Source organism: Equus przewalskii, chromosome 7 (genome assembly GCF_037783145.1).
Source record: "Equus przewalskii isolate Varuska chromosome 7, EquPr2, whole genome shotgun sequence".
Taxonomy (NCBI): domain Eukaryota; kingdom Metazoa; phylum Chordata; class Mammalia; order Perissodactyla; family Equidae; genus Equus; species Equus przewalskii.
In genome coordinates, this window is record NC_091837.1 from 41,839,832 (window position 1) to 41,860,052 (window position 20,221).

General features: G+C 35.9%; 1 protein-coding gene across 18 annotated transcripts in view; it reads left to right on the forward strand.

The window, feature by feature from the left end:
- The window catches only part of ESCO1 (establishment of sister chromatid cohesion N-acetyltransferase 1), a 74,615-nt gene extending 57,053 nt beyond the window's left edge, over nucleotides 1–17,562 (forward strand). For 14 of the 18 annotated variants that reach the window (XM_070629726.1, XM_070629723.1, XM_070629724.1 and 11 more), the window contains 4 exons: nucleotides 1,388–1,477; nucleotides 3,829–3,972; nucleotides 6,380–6,567; nucleotides 16,377–17,562. In XM_070629726.1, the coding sequence (XP_070485827.1) occupies nucleotides 1,388–1,477; nucleotides 3,829–3,972; nucleotides 6,380–6,567; nucleotides 16,377–16,524 (570 nt within the window). In that variant the 3' untranslated portion in view covers nucleotides 16,525–17,562. Of the gene's footprint in view, nucleotides 1–725; nucleotides 850–1,387; nucleotides 1,478–3,828; nucleotides 3,973–6,379; nucleotides 6,568–16,376 lie in introns of all 18 variants that reach the window. The other 4 variants (XR_011542604.1, XR_011542606.1, XR_011542607.1 and 1 more) reach the window with 1 other exon arrangement.
- The last annotated feature ends 2,659 nt before the right edge of the window (nucleotides 17,563–20,221 follow it).

Genomic DNA, 20,221 nt, shown 5'->3' on the forward strand with positions numbered 1-20,221 from the left:
GTTTAGTTTTTAAAATGAAATCTCCATTTTCATTTTATGAAAAATAGATTTATTTTAAAAACTTTTCCCCAGAGAACATATAAATTTGTTTTTAAAGAAGTAATATCTTTTATGCATTTTAAAAATTGTTTACCTACATTCAGATCTGGATGCGATTCAGATTTCGTTTCTAATTTGAAAAAAATGACTTCTGTGACTATTGTTTCTGTTGCATTCTTCTTTCCAAATCTTGAGAACCCTTTACCTGTTGTAATTATAATCACCTGAATTTTACTTTACCTTTGGGTGCTCTATTTTTTAAACAAATTCTTATTTTACATACTTTAATCCAAATTGTTACACATACCAAGCTTGTTACTAGATGTATTGTCCCCAACTAAGATCCTACCCTTCTCCCCAAAAACCCATTCTGGATTAAGAAAATCCTCCTTTCAGACTTGCCATAGTATTAAAAAATGCATATAGTTGCCCTTTTTTGGTTTCATTGAGCTGTCATATTCTTAAAAGACAGATCTCAGAACCAAGGTGATAATTTTCTCTAATAGAAGTATATATTCTTAAAAGGCCTTTTTATGTAAAGTTGGTGGGTAAGACAAATGGAACAACCAGTTAAACTCATTCCTTCTGTACTTATTTTTAACTTCAAAGCTCCTAGTTTTAACCTCTGGTTCAGTCCCATCTTACTAGATTTAAGTGGCTTTTGTTTTGTTTTTTTTTTCATGCAGGTTCTGCTCATTAATCACCACGAGTGTGGATCTGAAGAAGAGTTTATTACCTCTCTTTTTTTGAGTATGTTTAACTTCAGATACACACAACGTAGCCTCTCCTTCCCTATTAGATTCTTAGAAGGTAGTTATATTTTTATAGTCTCCTTCTTGTGACTTTGATAGTTGTGATCAATAAGAATAAAAACTATTCCTTACATATTGGGCTACTGCATGCAAATCAGTTCATTTAAAACCTCCTGGAGGTCTTTGGCATGCCAGACATAAAACCATGAGTGTTTGTTTGTGGAGGTAACCATGTTCTAAAGAAATTTAAGAGTTTAATTCCTTTATCAAGAAACTGGGAGAGTTATCCTTTATGTTCTGGGAATCACTGACTTTAAGGGGCTTGCTTTTGGTCTGTGATTTTCAACATTAATTTAAAATGGGAATGATAAATTAGAAATACTCTTGTGGTATTAGATCTCTGAATGAGTAGTAGAGAGAAATTAGCTTGCGTTGTACCTATTGTATGCATAACAAAATAGCTAATTTATCATGTCTTATTTGTTAATGAGCATATATTTTTCTATGTTTGCAATTTTTAGACACATTGATGTATTTTTCTTCCTGTAGATGAATATGATGAATTTTTAAAATTCATTCTTTTTTTTCCTGTCTAGGGCTGGAAAAAAGAAAGAATTCTGGCTGAATATCCTGATGGCAGAATAATAATGGTTCTTCCTGAAGACCCAAAGTATGCCCTGAAAAAGGTAAATTTCCAGTGAAATTTCATGTAGAATGGATAATACAATTTTCAGGTAATTTTAAGAGGATAACACATTGCTGGCATAGCGCATTTAAACACCAATTCTGAAAACAAGAAATAAGCATTTAAAGAATACAACCCAACTGAAAAATTATGCTTAAACTTTGTAGTGTGTCTAGCATATGTGAAGTCAATTTTTAGTGAATTAATTACTTTCTTGTATTATCAATAATTTGAGTGATGGTATAGAAGGCATTCTAGATAAGTTAATGAATAATACCACACAAGTGATTTCAAGAATCAGAATTAAAAATTTGAATCATGATAATTTTGAAAATTTATATTAATAAATGTAAAAGTTTCATTTTGAGATAGATTTCTAAATAAAAGCTTATTACAGAAGAGTATCTAGTAGTGGGTCATAGTAATCCTGAAACTATGCATGAGGTAATCATATAATGTTAAGAGAAAAAAGAAGATATATTCTGATTTATAAGTATAATGTAGAAAACTTAAAGAAAATCCTCTTATCTAGTGTGGGCCAAGTTTTAGCCCAACTTAGAGTTTCATACCCTGAGGGTTCAGAAAAATGTACCAGAGAAATAATGAAATCTGGAACCATTTTATTATATAGAGTATTTTTAAAGTCAAGAAACCTTAGGATAAACTTATTTTTAAACAATATGTTAATTACATTTTCAAATAATATCCTCAAAATGTTTTTCTTTGACCTCCAAATGCATTTTCAAATTTACCTCATAATGCATTTACTTCATAATGTAAAGCAATGAGTCTAGTTGTTTATCTGAAAAACTTAATTATACTAGAGTGTGTCCAAAATGTCTAGAAACATAAGGAAAGTAATTTATTTGTTGTACTTTTTTTAGATTAATAGTTAGACCTCTTTAAATTTAGAAACATTTCACCTGAACGGAAACACTTAGAACTTATTTAAAAATATAGCTCACATTCTACTTCAAGTATAAGTTTATCCTGTGGTTCCTGACTTTTCAGATACCTTATATATGACTGAACAATCCCAGATACCCAAACAAGCCCTCATCCTACCACTGCCTGACAGTGTAGACAGTAGCATTTAGAATGACATGTGAACATGCCACCTGTCTTGTGTTTGAAACATTGATCCTTGCACAGAAACAAATACTTGTTGAATTAGTGTTCAATTAATGAATGACTAAATGAAAATTAAATTACGGAATTCCAGACTTTGCTACATCACCATATATGGCATCCAGACTTTTCTTACTGAGACTCCTCAGTAAATGCTAAAATTTCCTGATTTCAGTTTCTCAGGGCAAAATCTTAGTAACCTACAATTAAGTGTGTTACTAGTTAGTAATCCGTAATAGGTTAAAAATTAAAATCTGGGGAATTCTGAGTCATTTTCTTTAGGAACTGAATCAGGAGTTGTATTATAGGATACTGTTCCAGGATTAGGAGGACTTGAGTTTTCATCACTGAATAAAGGATGTATTACACGGTATACTGCATGTCAGAGGTATGAGTACTTAACCCTTATAGGGGTTATTTGCATTTTAAATTTAGTAGCACAAGTTAATGTTTATTGGATCAGATATTTGCTGATTATTTTTAACTAGGGAAGGGACTGATGTTTGAGTGCCTACAAAAATCGTGACTTTGAGTGCCTATAAAGTTGGAGCTTATCATATTTGTCCATGACCACAGTTCTAGGAGGTAAACTAGAAGCAGCACAGTTTGATGCCATGTTAAGATTATGGGTTCAAATCCCTACTCTAGATATCCAGTATCTGGCATGGGAAAGGTACTTAACCTTTGAATTTTATTTCTTCCATATGTAAAGTGAATAACCATAGACCTTCAAGAGATGTTGGATTTAAATGAGATAATATTCTTAAAGTGCTTTATGTAGTGTCTGGCTTATACATGGTTGATAAGGAGTAAACATGTGTTTCTTTCCTTTGCCCACTTCCATTTTATTAATGAGAGTATTAATTAAGGCTTAGGAAGGAAAGTGGCTTGCCTGGCTAAGATTCCAGTGAAGTTCTTTCCAATTCTCAAACCCATGATGCTTTTAATGGGAAGCCTTTCATGTTCTTATTACCGATTATAGCAGCTCTCACTCTTGTTCCCTAGACTGATGGGCTTGGCATTACTCTTCAGTTCTTCCCTCATTTTGCAAATTGGCCCACAGGGCTTGAAAAACTGTTATTGAACAGCACAGTCATTCAGAAGGACTCTAGAGGATGTCCTCCTTGGAATAATAGACTCAATTTATTGAACTGAAATAGTATATTTTTACCTATATGCAATGCTTTCATTGTTAAAAAAACAGTATTGTTTTTTATTTGGCAGGTTGACGAGATTAGAGAGATGGTTGATAATGATTTAGGTTTCCAACAGGCTCCACTAATGTGCTATTCCAGAACTAAAACACTTCTCTTTATTTCTAATGACAAAAAAGTAGTTGGCTGCCTAATTGCGGAACATATCCAATGGGTAAGTGATTTTTAAAGGGTGTTCATATGTAGTTTGGTGTTTAAAGATTTTACTAGGTGTTCTTGAATCACATAATCCTGGTAATTTTATCAACATTTTGTGTAAGGAAGAGTAAGACTGCAAGAATTCCTGTGTATAACTCTTTACTACTTTGGAGTTGTAACATGCATAGGTAATAGTTTCTCAAATCAGTATGTAAGATAAAAATTCTATAAATCAAAAGTACTGTTAAATTTTGTTTAAGAAGTTTCTTTGTTGGATACTAATGCAACGTCTCAGTCCCTTCAGCCCTGGTATAAATCAAGGGTTGGCAAACTATAGTCTCAGGGCAAAATCCAGCCTGTTTTTGTAAATAAAGTTTTATTGTAACACAGCCATGCCCATTTGCCTACCTCTTGTCTGTGGCTGCTTTCACACTACAAAGACTGAGTAGAGTAGTTGCAGGAGAGGCCAGGAGGGCTGCAAAGCCTAAAATACTTAGTATTCTACCTCTTTATAAAAAGTTGCCCGCCCTTGGAATAGATCACCACTGTTTTGGTTGAGCTATAGATGAGGAGTTGGCTTGTATTTAGGAGCCAAATTGTACAAAAAAAGAAATAATAAAATCACAGTAAAAGGGATATGTTCACATTGTGAGAGTTACGTAGTAACAGACCAACTTGAGAGAACAGATTCTGGACTTTCTAATCATGCTCACCTTGAGGCATACCTCATTTGAATTCGATCTTTTTTCTGCTCAGGTCTTGCTGATGAATTCAGCGCACATTGGATTTGACTTCTGTTGAGTTGCTATCTTTTGGTATATTAATAGTGCCTGCAAATGTATGCTTCATCATTAACATTTTACAATAGTGTAAAAAGTCAAAACAAGTCTGCATGAGTTAGTTTCTGTATGTTAAGCTACATTTAAAGAAATTCAGCCTGAAATTGTGTAGTTTTATGAATCTTGCTATTTATAATAACATTAAATAAGTAGCTGATAAGGTAGTTTGGGGATATAAATTTGATATAAAATGACTTACTCATAGAAGTTTGCCATACTGAAATTGAGTTAATTTTACACAGTGCAAACCCTTACATTTTTGTTTTTTTTTGTTGTTTTCTTTGCAATGGATTTATTCTTTGCTTTATCATTTATCCATTTGACACATCTCTGAACCATGATTGTCCCACTTTTAAGAAATATTAACAGTGCTGCGCTTGATTTACCTTAATGCCAAAGTTCTTTCGTCGTGTATTGGATAATTGCAGTGTGTGTTTAAGGATTATTCTTAGCAACTTACCCCCCTCCCCCTTAATTTCACTCCCAACTAGCATGATTTATTACTCCTGAGGATGGCTGATAAATAGGATACCCACTTGAGGGAACTCTCACCTTTTATGTGGGACATACTTAAGATAAAATTGATGATGGAAACAAATGAAGTTAATAGGTGAGGGAAATTAAATAGATAAATATTTAAAGTCAGATTTGCAAAGAGGAGCAAAGATATTTTCAGATTTTATGATAGTGCCATCCTAAATCTGTTGAGCAGGTGACTTAAGCATTAAAAAAATTGCAGATATATCTTGTTTTTGACTCTTTCTTGTAGTCTTTCTTTTGTTTTTTTAATTGTTGTTTACAAAGAATGTTCTTTGGCAAACCTTTGTGTTTTTAAAATTTCTATTCTACCTAGTTCTGGAAATGAACTGTAGCAGTGTTTAGAAGATAGCTATAATGTTTGCTTGTTTATTTTTTGTTAACTCTCAATTGTATTGTCTGATTGTTTTAAGTTTTGTACCATGTCCTGTCAGAAGGCTGACTGTGTCCCTTTTTTGACAACTAGACTGGCAGAGGACATGTCTGTGTTTTAATGCATTTCATAGTTTTAAAGGGATGGGAGTGTGGGGAAAGGACCTTTCTAAATTCTTTATTCCTCTACCATCCTTAGTCGTAGTTCCCACACAGCTGTGAACCCTAGAGCTATGGCAGTAATCACAGAAACAATTGTTATGACTCCTAAGTTCTTAACATGTAATTTTGCTGGTCCTTAGAATATAGGGGGTAGAGAAAACTAACATTCAGTTCCTATTATGGGCCAGCCATGATGGCAGGGTGCTTTGTATGTATTACCTTATTTAATCTCTGAACAGTTCTCTGAAAGATGGTAGATATCTCTGATTTATAGGTAAGGAACACAAAGCTTAATTAAGGATCTTCCTGTCGTGGTCACATAACTAGTAAGTGAATTAGGAAGGAACATAGATCCAGGTCTGTTTCCTAAAAGGAGAGTGAAAGCATAGTGGTCTCCATCATTTGTTAAGAAGACAGGCAGATGTAGTGACCTCCTCACTAAGGTCACTACTAGATGATTGCTAATTAGTATTCTCACTTAAAAGTTTTTCCCTCCAACTTTGATACCTGTAGGGCTACAGAGTTATAGAAGAGAAACTTCCAGCTATCAGGTCAGAAGAAGAAAAAGTCAGATTTGAAAGGCAAAAAGCCTGGTGCTGCTCAACATTGCCAGAGCCTGCAATCTGTGGGATCAGTCGAATATGGGTTTTCAGCATGATGCGTCGGAAGAAAATTGCTTCTCGCATGATTGAATGCCTAAGGTAACTTGAACGTAATTCTTAAAATCATTTTCAGTGGTTTAGGATTTAAGCAGAGTTTTAGTATAAAGGTTAGCATTTAATTAATCTTAAATGTATAACCTTAAATTTAAAATTTACATAAGATTGTCATTGTATTGGATCTGTAAGTACTTTTTATGTGAAGTTAATCTGATGGGGAAGAAAGCACTATTGGTTAAATATTATTAAGCCATTTTAAACTTACTTATTTGTAACTGTGATATTAGGTCAAAATAACCACTTCTTTCAAATTGTTTCATATTGGGGAGTTTTTGTTTGTTTGTTTGTTTTTTATTGAGTTAATGGTAGGTTACAGTCTTGTGAAATTTCAGTTGCACATTAATGTTTGTCATTCGTGTTGTAGGTGCACCACTTCACCCTTTGTGCCCAGCCCCCACCCCACCTTTCCCGTGGTAGCCACTAATCTGTTCTCTGTGTCCACATTTTTAAATTCCTCATATGAGTGGAGTCATACAGAGATTATCCTTCTCTAACTGGCTTATTTCACTTAACATAATTCCCTCAAGATCCTTCCGTGTTATTGCAAATGGAATAATTTTGTTCTGTTTTGCAGCTGAGTAGTAGTCCATTGTATATATATACCACATCTTCTTTATCCATTCATCTGTTGATGGGCACTTAGGTTGCTTCCATGTCTTGGCTATTGTAAATAATGCTGCAGTGAACATTGGGGTACATAGGACTTTTGGAATTGATTGCTGACTTCAGGCTCTTTGGTTAGATACTCAGTAGTGGAATGGCTGGATCATATGGTAGGTCTATTTTTAATTTTTTGAGGAATCTCCATACTGTTTTCCATAGTGGCTGCACCAGTTTGCATTCCCACCAGCAGTGTATGAGGGTTCCTTTTTCTCCACAACCTCTCCAACATTTATTACTATTAGATTTAGATATTTTTGTCATTCTAATGGGTGTAAGGTGATATCCTAGTGTAGTTTTGATTTGCATTTCCCTGATGATCAGCGATGATGAGCATCTTTTCATGTGCTGATTGGCCATCATATATCTTCTTTGGAGAAATGTCTGTTCATGTCTCCAGCCCATTTTTTGATCGGGTTGTTTGATTTTTTGTTGTTGAGTTGTGAGAGTTCTTCATATATTATGGATATTAAGCCTTTGTCAGACATATGACTTGCAAATATTTTTTCTCAGTTAGTGGGTTGTTTTTTTGTTGCAGTCCTGTTTTCATTTGCCTTGAAGATGCTCTTTAGTCTGATGAAGTCCCATTTGTTTATTCTTTCTGTTGTTTCCCTTGTCTGAGAAGACATGGTGTCCGAAAAGATCCTTTTAATACTGATGTCAAAGAGTGTACTGCCTACCTTTTCTTCTAGAAGCCTCATGGTTTCAGGTCTCACCGTTAGGTCTTTCATTCATTTTGAGTTTATTTTGGTGAATGGTGAAAAAGAATGGTCAATTTTCATTCTTTGACATATGGCTTTCCAGTTTTCCCAGCACCATTTGTTGAAAAGGCTTTCTTTTCTCCATTGTGTGCTCTCAGCTCCTTTGTCGAAGATGAGCTGTCCATAGATGTGTGGTTTTATTTCTGGGCTTTCAATTCTGTTCCATTGATCTGTGCACCTGTTTTTGTACCAGTACCATGCTGTTTTGATTACTGTAGCTTTGTAGTATGTTTTGAAGTCATGGATTGTGATGCCTCCCGTTTTGTTCTTTTTTCTCAGGATTGCTTTAGCAATTCGGGGTCTTTTGTTGCCCCATATAAATTTTAGGATTCTTTGTTCTAATTCTGTAAAGAATATCATTGGGATTCTGATTGGGATAGCGTTGAATCTGTAGATTGCTTTAGGTAGAACGGACATTTTAACTATGTTTATTCTTCCAATCCATGTACATGGAATGTCTTTCCATCTCCTTATGTCGTCATCCAATTCTCTCAGAAAGGCCTTGTAATTTTCAATATATAGGTCCTTCACTTCCTTAGTTAAATTTACCCCAAGGTTTTTTATTTTTGTTGCGATTGTGAATGGTATTGTGTTCTTGAGTTCTTTTTCTGTTAGTTCGTTATTAGAATATAGAAATGCTACTGATTTATGCAAATTGATTTTATACCCTGCAACTTTGCTGTAGTTGTTGATTACTTCTAAGAGTTTTCCAATGGATTCTTTGGGGTTTTCTATATATAAGATCATGTCGTCTGCAAACAGCGAGAGTTTCACTTCTTCCCTCCCTATTTGGATTCCTTTTATTCCTTTTTCTTGCCTGATTGCTCTGGCCAGGACCTCCAGTACTATGTTAAATAAGAGTGGTAATAGAGGGCATCCTTGTCTCGTTCCTGTTTTCAGGCGCTCAGTTTTTGCCCATTGAGTATGATGTTGGCTATGGGTTTGTCATATATTGCCTTTATTATGTTGAGGTAGTTCCCTTCTGTGCCCATTTTGTTCAGAGTTTTTGTCATAAATGGCTGTTGGATCTTGTCAAATGTCTTCTCTGCATCTATTGAGATGATCATGTGGTTTTTATTCCTCAGTTTGTTGATGTGGTGTATCACATTGATTGATTTGCAGCTGTTGAACCATCCCTGTGTCCCTGGTATGAATCCCACCTCATCATGATGTATGATCCCTTTGATGAATTGCTGAATTCTGGTTGCCAAAATTTTGTTTAGAATTTTTGCATCTATGTTCATCAGTGATATTGGCCTGTAGTTCTCTCTTTTCATGGTGTCCTTGTCAGGCTTTGGTATCAGCGTGATATTGGCCTCATAGAATGTGTTAGGAAGTGTTCCATCCTCCCTAATTTTTTGGAATAGCTTGAAAAGGATAGGTATTAAATCCTCTCTGAAAGTTTGGTGGAATTCCCCAGGGAAGCCATCTGTTCCTGGGGTTTTATTCTTTGGGATGTTTTTGATTGCTGTTTTTCAATCTCTTTCCTTGTGATTGGTCTGTTCAAATTGTCTGCCTCTTCTTGAGTGACCTTTGGGAGATTGTAGGAGTCCAAGAATTTATCCATTTCCTCTAGGTTATCCATTCTGTTGGCATATAGTTTTTCGTAGTATTCTCTTACAATCCGTTGTATTTCTGCAGAGTCTGTTGTTATTTCTCCTCTTTCGTTTCTGATTTTGTTAATTGGAGCTTTCTCCCTTTTTTTCTTTGTAAGTCTGACTAGGGGTTTGTCAATTTTATTTATCTTCTCAAAGAACCAGCTCTTTTTTTCATTGATCCTTTCTACCGCCTTTTTCGTTTCAATAGTATTTATTTCTGCTCTGATTTTTATTATTTCTCTCCTTCTGCTGACTTCAGGCTTTATTTGTTCTTCTTTCTCTAGTTCAGTTAGGTGTACTTTAAGATTGCTTATTTGGGATTTTTCTTGTTTGTTAAGATGTGCCTGTATTGTGATGAATTTTCCTCGTAATACAGCTTTTGTTGTATCCCATGTGAGTTGGTATGGCATGTTATCATTTTCATTTGTTTCCAGGTATTTTTTGATTTCTTCTTTAATTTCTTCAATGATCCATTGCTTGTTCAGTAGTGTATCGTTTAGTCTCCACATCTTTGTGCCTTTCTCAGCTTTTTTCTTGTAATTAATTTCTAGCCTTATAGCATTATGATCGGAGAAGATGCTTGTTATTATTTCAATTTTTTTAAATTTGTAGAGGCTTCCCTTGTTTCCCAACATATGGTCTATCCTTGAGAATGTTCTATGTGCACTTGAGAAGAATGTGTATTCTGCTTTTTTAGGATGAAGTGATCTATATATGTCTATTAAGTCCAATTGTTTTAGTTTTTTGTTTAGCTCCACTATTTCCTTGTTGATTTTCTGTCCGGATGATCTTTCCATTGATGTGAGTGGGGTGTTGAGGTCCCCTACTATTATTATGTTATTTTTAACATCTTCCTTTATGTCTGTTAATAGTTGCTTTATGAACCTTGGTGATCCTATGTTGGGTGCGTAGATATTTATATGCATTATTTCTTCTTGATGAAGTATCCCTTTGATCATTATATATTGTCCCTCTGTGTGTCTCTTTACCTGTCTTATTTTGAAATCTGCTTTGTCTGATATAAGAATTGCAACACCTGCTTTCTTTTGCTTGCTATTAGCTTGAAGTATTGTCCTCCACTCCTTCACTCTGAGCCTGTGTTTGTCGTTGGGGCTGAGGTGTGTTTCCTGGAGGCAACAAATTGTTGGATCTTGTTCTTTAATCCATTTTGCCACTCTGTGTCTTTTTATTGGAGAGTTCAATCCGTTTACATAGAGAGTGATTATTGATGGGTGTGGACTTAATGCTGTCAATCTGTTGCTCATTATCTGGTTTTCCTACGTTTCTCTTCCTGTGTGCTTTAGACTACCCATTTAATACTGCAATTTCTTATGCTGGGTTCCTTAGATTTTTCCTTATTTATGTTTTGTGGCTCTGTTCTGTTTTCTAGTTTAGTGGCTACCCTGAAGTTTGTATTTAGAATCTCGTGTACAACATAGTCTCTTCTCTGGTGGTCTCTTACTTACTTGGCCTAGACTGATTTAGTCCCTTTGCTCTTCCCCTCCTAAATTATTATTTTCATTTCTTATTCCAACTCGTGTTATGAGTTTGTAGTTAGAGTGATAAGATCGTCTTTGCTTTGGTAGTTTCCTTACCTTTGTCCTAATGCTATAGTTGAATATTTGCTATCCTATTCTGGTTCTGTTTATCTGACTCCCTACTCTGTGGTTTGTGACCCCTTTCTCGCTTTTTTTTGTTTTTTCAGGTATGAGAACCTTCTTGAGGATTTCTTGTAGTGGAGGACTTTTCGTTACAAATTCCCTTAACTTTTGTTTGTCTGGAAAAGATTTAATTTCTCCCTCATATCTGAAGGATATTCTTGCTGGATAGAGTATTCTTGGCTGAAGATTTTTATCTTTTAAGGTTTTGAACATGTCACTCCATTCTCTCCTAGCTTGTAAGGTTTCTGTGGAGAAATCTGCTGAAAGTCTGATAGGAATTCCTTTGTAGGTTATGTTCTTCTGTGTTGCTGCCCTGAGTATTCTTTCTTTGTCATTCATTTTTGCCATTTGTAATACTATATGCCTTGCAGTAGGTCTTTTTACATTGACAAGTCTAGGAGATCTGAAAGCTTCCTCTACACACATTTCTCCCTCAATCTCTAGATTTGGGAAGTTCTCTTCTATAATTTCATTAAGCACACTTTCTGCTCCATTTTCCTTTTCCACGTTCTCGGGAATTCCTATGATCCTTAAATTCTTTCTCCTCATTGAATCCGCTCTCTCTCAGAGATTTTCCTCATTTTTTTTAACTCTTAGTTCTCTTTCTTCCTCCGTCTGGCGCCATTCAGCCTGTCTATCTTCGATTATGCTAATTTGCTCCTCTATGGAGTCTCCTCGGGCATTCGGGGAATCTGTATTCTGTTTTATTTGCTCCATTGTGTTTTTCATCTCTAGTAATTCTGTTTGATTCTTCTTTACAATTTCAATCTCTTTTGTGAAGTAACTCCAGAACTCGGCTTGTTTCTCTATCTTTCTCTCTACCTCATTGAGTTTTTTTATTATAGCTACTCTGAACTCATTTTTACCTAGTTTACCTATTTCCAAGTCCTCAGGACTTAATTCTGTGTTTTTATTGTTTTCCTTCTGGTTTGGGGCTTTTATAAATTGCTGGATGGTAGAGGAAAGGTTTTTTCCCACGGTGGTAGAATTTGGTTGCAGTTACAGCCTGTCGCCACTAGATGGGGGTCGAGAGCCGTACCTTCTGAGCTCTCTGCCTTCAGGCAAGATGGCGCGCCCAGTGCCATTTGCCGGGGGTAGCGGCTGTTTATCTCGCGTGCCCATCTGGATTCGGATCAGTTTTGTTCTCTGGTCTCCCGGTGCCCTGGGTTTATGGGGTCTTCACACACGGAAGCTTTCCCCGTCAGCAGGTTTCCACTGAACCAGCCGCAGGAGTCCTGGATGATCCCCTGGTGGCGCAGCCCCTCCCCCACTCCTTCTCGCACCCCTGGCAGCGATCCCAGACTCTAGGGGAGGGAGCGATGTTCTCTCCTCCCCTGTTCCAGCTCCTCCGAGGTTGGCAGCAGGGTCTCCGTCCTCCGTCTTTTTGATACTGTAGGTCTCTGATGTCCTGGCATTAGGTTTATTAGCTGAAATTCAGTCTTTTCCCAGTCCTTTGTTGTAGTTTGGAGGGGAGAGAGTCCCGGGTCAGCTCACCCTGCCATTTTGCTCCGCCCCCTCTCCTTGGAGAGTTAGAAAGATAACCAAATAAATGTGGGAAATTTCTTGTGAGTTTAGCTTTTAAGAAAATATGTCTTAATTTAAGAATATTATTTGTAAATTATCTAAGTTTCTTGTTATTCTTTTCTGATTTTTAATCAAAGGGATAGAGGAAAAGACTCAGACAAATTGCCTGTTCTGTTTTTTGTTCTTTAAAACATCTTTGCTGAAGGATTAATGGAGGAGGTTAAAATTAATGATGCAAATGAGGTTTTTAGGTCAGTCTCTTGTTTTTGTTTATTCATAGAAGCCCTGTCTACTATTATCTGTAGGTAGAGCTTTCAAAATAATCCATCATTGTTGTAAGATCCTAAGGCTCTAGAAATCTTAGAGCCTTGATGTGTTTCTGGTCTCTCCCCCTTACTTTATCAATGACTAGTGACCCAGAAAGGCTTGGATCTACCCACCCTTTCCATGGCAAGAGGCAGGTCTGTTTTTACCTCTTTCAGAGCTAAACCTGGAAAATGCAGCTGATTAAGTAATAGTCCTAAATGAGAATAATTCTCCTCTTTTAAATCTTGTAAATTTACGTCTTGTGACAACCATAAGAAGGTTCTAGTTTATAAAAACGTGTAACAATTGTATTTGCAGCTGTTGTATTTGTTGTGTGTGATCGTGAGATTGCCGCATAAGCTTCCTGTTAAAACACATAGTTTCTACTTTTTTCATTTATTCCTTTTTATGTACCTAGCTTACCTTGTTAAGATTATAATGTGAAAATTGTACTAATAGTCTGTATCCTGGCTAAATTAAAAAATCATTTAATACCAGCTTTATCAAGATGTAATTACGTAGCATAAAATTCATTTTTTTTTTTTTTTTAAAGATTTTTATTTTTTCCTTTTTCTCCCCAAAGCCCCCCGGTACATAGTTGTGTATTCTTCGTTGTGGGTTCCTCTAGTTGTGGCATGTGGGACGCTGCCTCAGCGTGGTCTGACGAGCAGTGCCATGTCCGCACCCAGGATTCGAACCGACGAAACACTGGGCCGCCTGCAGCGGAGCGCGCGAACTTAACCACTCGGCCACGGGGCCAGCCCCACATAAAATTCATTTTTAAAGTGTACAATTCAGTGGGTTTTAGTATAATTCAGAAGGCTGTGCAACCATCACAACTATCTAATTCTAGGACATTTCCATCACTCCCCCAAAAAACCCTATACCCATTAGCATTCACTCCCCATTTCCCTCTCCCCCATCTTCTGGCAACCCCTAATTTACTTTTTGTCTCAATGGATTTGCCTAGTCTGAACATTTCGTATAAATGGATTCCTCTAATATGTGACCTTTAGTGACTGATTTCTTTCACTTAGCGTGTTTCCAAGGATCATCCATGTTGTAGCTGTATCAGTGTTTCATTCTTTTTTTAAAAAATTACCAAATATTCCACTGTATGGCTATACCACCTTTTATTTATTCATTTATCAGTTGATGAACATTTGGGTTGTTTCCACTTTTTGTTTTTTTTTAAAAGATTTTTAAAATTTTTTTTCCTTTTTTCTCCCCAAAGCCCCCCAGTACCTAGTTGTATATTCTTCATTGTGGGTCCTTCTAGTTGTGGCATGTGGGACGCCGCCTCAGCGTGGTTTGACGAGCAGTGCCATGTCCGCGCCCATGATCCGAACCAACGAAACACTGGGCTGCCTGCAGCGGAGTGCGTGAACTTAACCACTCAGCCACGTGGCCAGCCCGTTTCCACTTTTTGACTATTAAGAATAATAATGCTGTAAACATTCTTATACAAATTTTGAGTATTTTAATTTCTCTTTGTATATACAGAAATATTTTCATGTCTTTATTTCTCTTGGTATATACCTAGAAGTAGAATTGTTGGGCCATATGGTAATTGTACATAGAACATTTTGAGGAACTGCCAGACTGTTTTCCAAAGTGGTTGCACTATTTTACAGTCCCACGAGCAATGTATGAGGGCTCTAATTTCTCCATATTTTCACCAACATTTTTTCCTGTCTGTCTTTCTAATTTTATCCATCTGAATGGGAGTGAAGTGGTATTTCATTATGGTTTTAATTTACATTTTCCTGTGGCCAATGATGTTGGGCATCTTTTCATTTGCATTTTGGCCATTTATATATCATCTTTAGAGAAAAGTCTATTCAAATCCTATGTCTATTTTTAAATTAGTTTATCTTTTTCTTGTTGAGTTTTAATAATTCTTTATATATTCTTGAGACAAGTCTTATATCTGCAGATATTTTCTACCATTTTATGGTTGTCTTTTCATCTTCTTAGTGTCCTTTGAAGTACAAAAGTTTTTAAATTGGAACTCCAAATTGTATATCTTTTTCTTTTGTCACTTGTGTTATTAGCGTTGTATCCAAGAAGCCATTTCCTAATCCAGACCACAAAGATTTATGCCTATATTTTCTTCCAAGAGTTGATAATTTTAGTTCTTGCATTTAGGTCTTTGATCCATTTTAAGTTAATTTTTGTGTATGATGTGAGGTAGGATCTAACCTCATTCTTTTGCATGTGGATAGCCAATTGTCCCAGAACCATTTATTAAAAAGTCTGTTCTTTCCCATTGAATAGTCTTGGCCTCTTTGTTAAAATCATTAACCATACATGTGAGGGTTTATATCTGGACTCTCAGTTCTGTTCCACTGGTCTATTCTTATGCCAGTAGCACACTGTCTTAGATACTGTAGTTTTGTAGTATGTTTTAAAGTAAGGAAGTGTGAGTTCTCCAAATTTGTTCTTTTTCAAGATTCTTTTGATTATTGAGTGGCTCTTGCGTTTCCATATGAATTTTAAGACCAGCTTGTCAATTTTTGCAAAGAAGCCAGCTGTAGATCAATGTAGGGAGTAATGCCATTTTAAGTGTTCAATCATCTGATTCATAAGCACGAGAAGTCTTTCTGCTTAAGTCTCCTTTAATTTCTTTCAACAATGCTTTGTAGTTTTCATTTTATGGGTCTTGCACATTTTAATATTAATCTTATATCCTGCAACCTTGCTGAACTCATTTTTTATTAGATCTCTAAATTTTTTTGTGAATTCCTTAGGATTTTTGTGAATACAAGATCTTGTCATCTGCAAAAAGAGATAGTTTTAGTTCTTCCTTTCCAATGTGGTTGCTTTTTATTTCTTTTCCTTGTCTAATTGCCCTGGCTAGAGCCTGCAGTACATTGTTAAATGGAAGAATTGTGAGCAGAAGAGATACCCTTACTTTATTCCTGACCTCTTGGCAACAGTTTTCAGTCTTTCACCATTAACTTTGATGTTCCTTGATGCTTTTTATCAGGTTGAAGAAGTTCCTTCTACTCAGAGTTGTTGAGAATAATTTTTTATCATGAAAAGGTGTTGGGTAGATATTTTTATGACCATTGTTGCTTTTATGAAAAAATTACTAATTTTTCATTATTAATAATATTTTAGATGAACAATTATTTTAAACAATTTTTAGAATATGCAACATTATCTAAAAGTTTCTAGTCAAATTGTATTTGACAGGTTTTTCAATTTTAATGATTAAAAATAATATTAATTTTTTTACCCTTCCACGTTCTCGCCCCCCCCCTTTTGTTTTTAAATAGGAGTAACTTTATATATGGCTCATATTTGAGTAAAGAAGAAATTGCTTTCTCAGATCCCACTCCTGATGGAAAACTGTTTGCGACACAGTACTGTGGCACTGGTCAGTTTCTGGTATATAATTTTATTAATGGACAAAATAGCACCTAAAACAGATTCTTGCCTACAGTACTAGAAGACATCTGCTGAAGAGAATGGATTGGTTGCTGACTTTAACCAGGAACTAGGGCCATTTTTATTACAATGAACTCAGGACTGGCAACAACCGTAAGGTTGTTCCATTTTCGTAAAATTGGAAACAATGCAGTAATAGCTTATTATTGTTTTGTTTTTTAAAGAAGATATTTTATTATCTTTTACAGAAATTTATGATTGATGTATTTTATCTATAGTTATTTAGACATGTTTACATGCAGCAGATAATTGTTCATAGTGGACTGAAAACTAATGCAAGGACTATGGTCTCAGTGATAAGTATATTTTGAAGTTCTTAATGTGGAAATATACCAGTGTAGCTTGGTACTGTATTTTTTTATATTGATCTGCTGATACCAGTTGTAATTTTAAAGATTGTATTTTCACAGAGCAGAAACCAATGTTTTTGAGCTGTTATTCAAGGAGGGTGCAATATTACATGTTTAGGAATTCAAAGCTAATTCTTAAAGGGCCTGAAATACATTGAAGGAACCCCCACAAAAAAGCAAAGCTCCAAATAAGCAGGAAGAATTTGGAATATTGAGGTTTTTCTTCCATTTCTCTCTTTGTCGTTCTTCATGTGAGGAAGAGGGTAAAGAATTGAGGCTTTCCTTCTTGGAGAGCTGTAAATGACTAGACCTAGTAAGGTATCCTCTAAAGTTTATTATTCTTTCATTCTGCTTTCACTTTTTAAAATAAATGGCAACTTGGCACACTTAGGCTATTAACAAATCCCAAAGAGGTTTATAAAAACCTGTGGAATAGTTGCAAGCTAAATATGGATGACTTGGTATCTGCTTTGTTACTCCTCAGAAATACTACACTGAGTATATGCCCTCATTACTGGACTTCATTTTGATACTTGTCTATCCTTCATAGTGCCCTCTACTTTTAAAGGGTTTATATGTTGAAAAACTGCTGTGGCCTTTTATGACCTGTATATAATGTAGAATAAAATAATAAAATACTTGATAGCTTTTTCTAAGTGATAAATTTGATAATGGTGTGCTGTCATTGTCCATATTCAGGGAGTTTCTTAGGTTTGACACCTTGAAGTATGATTAAAACACTTGCTTCTTAAAACATAGTTTTCACCAGTTTGCCAAAGGATCAGTGTGTCAGGAACAATTCCTGAACTTTATCTCCAGAAGGCAGAATCCTAACATGAGAATTTTCTGGTCTTTCAAAGAAATAGAGCCACAACCCAAGAATGAAGCACCACTGTGGTTTACCATAGTTTTGTTTATCAGCTGAAATAATCATATCCCCATTAAAAACTGGCTAAAATTTAGGATTTTAAATTAAGAGTGACAGAGAGGTGTACTTTTTATCCCTCTATAGATGTATGCTTTAAAAATTTATTCTGTGGTGTAAGGCTTTCTACTCTTTGTAGGGTGGAACAGTGAGGCAGTATGAATATTTCCCTCTGACTCATCATGATGGTCTGACTTTTGACACTCCCTTTGCCTTTGGGTTTGAGACTGTTCTAGCCATCCCTGGTTTCATTGTTTGCCTGACAGGCACTATAGTTTTTTAAAAACGGTGAAATTTTTGGGTATAGTATAGATGCTCTAATAACTATTAATCTCATAATACAGGTCCAGTTTCCATATAAGCCGTAGTATGCTTCTTTGGGGAGCCAAATTTGGTGGTTTCAAGGGGACCTGGGGTAGAGAGGATATACTGATTGGTTGGTTTAAATGTTATCATTACTAGGAAAACAGTTTTATTTTCATCTTTATTTTGAAGACACAGCCCCTGAAATAACTTTTACAGTCTAGCTATTTCTCTAAGAATGGTTTTATTAATACTGTCTAACATTTGAGTGTTTTCTATGTGTCACACCTTGTATTTAGTGCTGCATTATTTTATTTGATTATCATGACAACCCCGTGAGTTAGAGTTTACAGGTGGAGAATCTGGAACTGAGAAGATAATTAAGAGACTACTGGAGGAGTCTACGTGAAAAATGTTGAAACACTGAACTGAAGCTATGATGTGTGGATGAAGATGAAGAGACAGATAAACTTTGGAAGATACAACTGAAGAATTGATAGGAGTTGATAACTGACCAGAGAAGGATCATGGCAAAGAATCTAGGGTAATTGAAAATTTTGATTTGGGTAATTGAGTAGATGGATTGACTGAGAAGGGAATACTGGAAAAGTATGTTGAGAGGATTGGCTGGGGAAGGATGAGCTCACTTTTGGTCAAGATTTTAAGATGGTTGCAGAATCTCCAAGTGGAGGTACCTAGTTGGTATATATTTTGCTCTGTGGATCTAGAGTTTGGGAGAAGTTAGAACTAAGGTAGTTTATGAATTTAGTTATTTGAAGGTGTTTAGAAGAGATCACCACTCTGGGGGGTGTAAAATGAGAGGGTAGGAGAGAGTTGTGAGGAACAGCATCATTTGAGAGTCTTGTAAGAGAACAAGAACAGAGTGGTAGAAACCAGGGTAAGAGTTTCAAGAATCAAAGAATGGTTAGCACTGTCACACCACAACTGAAGGCTGAAGAGTGATGTTAGAAAAAGAAGAGTGGTCTCTATGGAGTGGTGCAGGCAGTGGACACAATGAGTGTACATTGACGGCCACAATCAGACTTCAAAAGAGGTTGATTTTATAATTGCTGGTTATATAAAGGTGCCTATACATTTTTGTCAGCTGCCCTTGAATTGGTCCATTATAAAAATGTCTAGTTCATAGACATTATAGGAATCACAAGATTTTATGGGTTATGCCCTTGTCTGCATAGACATACAATAGTTTTATTTTGTAAAAATTATAAAAATCAATATTTTATCAGATCATACTATGCAAGAGTGAACTTGGTGTATCTACCAAAAGCATGAATATCATAGAGACAGTAAGTCCAAGAGACATGCAGTGATATTTTAATTCTTCTTGCTTTTACTTTGCATGGCTGCCCAGCTAGGGCATCTGGGTAGCAACACAGCCATATTCCTGCTTAGTGATATTTCACTGTGGGTTAAGATTGCTGAGTGGATTTCTGGGGTAGTAACTGCAGGCATGCATATGTCTTCTACCTATTCTCATGGCTCTTGGGCCTTCTGGCAAATAAAGGGAAGATTCGGTCTTATAACAACAAAGAGGTGGTCAGAAAACAAATTGTTTCTTTTTCTTATAACTTATTTCATCTGTTGTCATAGTCACTGAAGTAGGTGCTTTTCTCAGCTCAGTACTTGACAGTAAAGAGCACAGGGAATTTATGTGAATGGCTTTTTCCTTGGCCTCAGAGGCCTTTCCTGAAATCATCTTTAGTGATGCTTTTTTCAGTGAAGCCAGGGTTTCAGTGTTACAGCAATATTCTCCTAGATCTGAGGAAGCTTCAGGGCCAGTTTCCATGACTACAGAGAGGCCTGAGGAATATTTGTTCCTTGGATGTTGTTCCACCTCTAGGTAGTTGAATATGAAGGTACAGCAGCCAGAGTTTAACAGCTTTTAGTCTTTCCACAGCAGCTCCTTTGGAATATGGCACTTTCTACTTGCTCCTGAATCTGCCATCATACTTACAAATATTTATTGCTCCTCCTGAGGAAATGGCCAGGGGCCTCTGGCCTAGGAAGGTGTTTTCATGGTCTGTATCAAAGTCTGTTATTTTAGTACTCTCTACATAATAAAACTAAAAGCCAT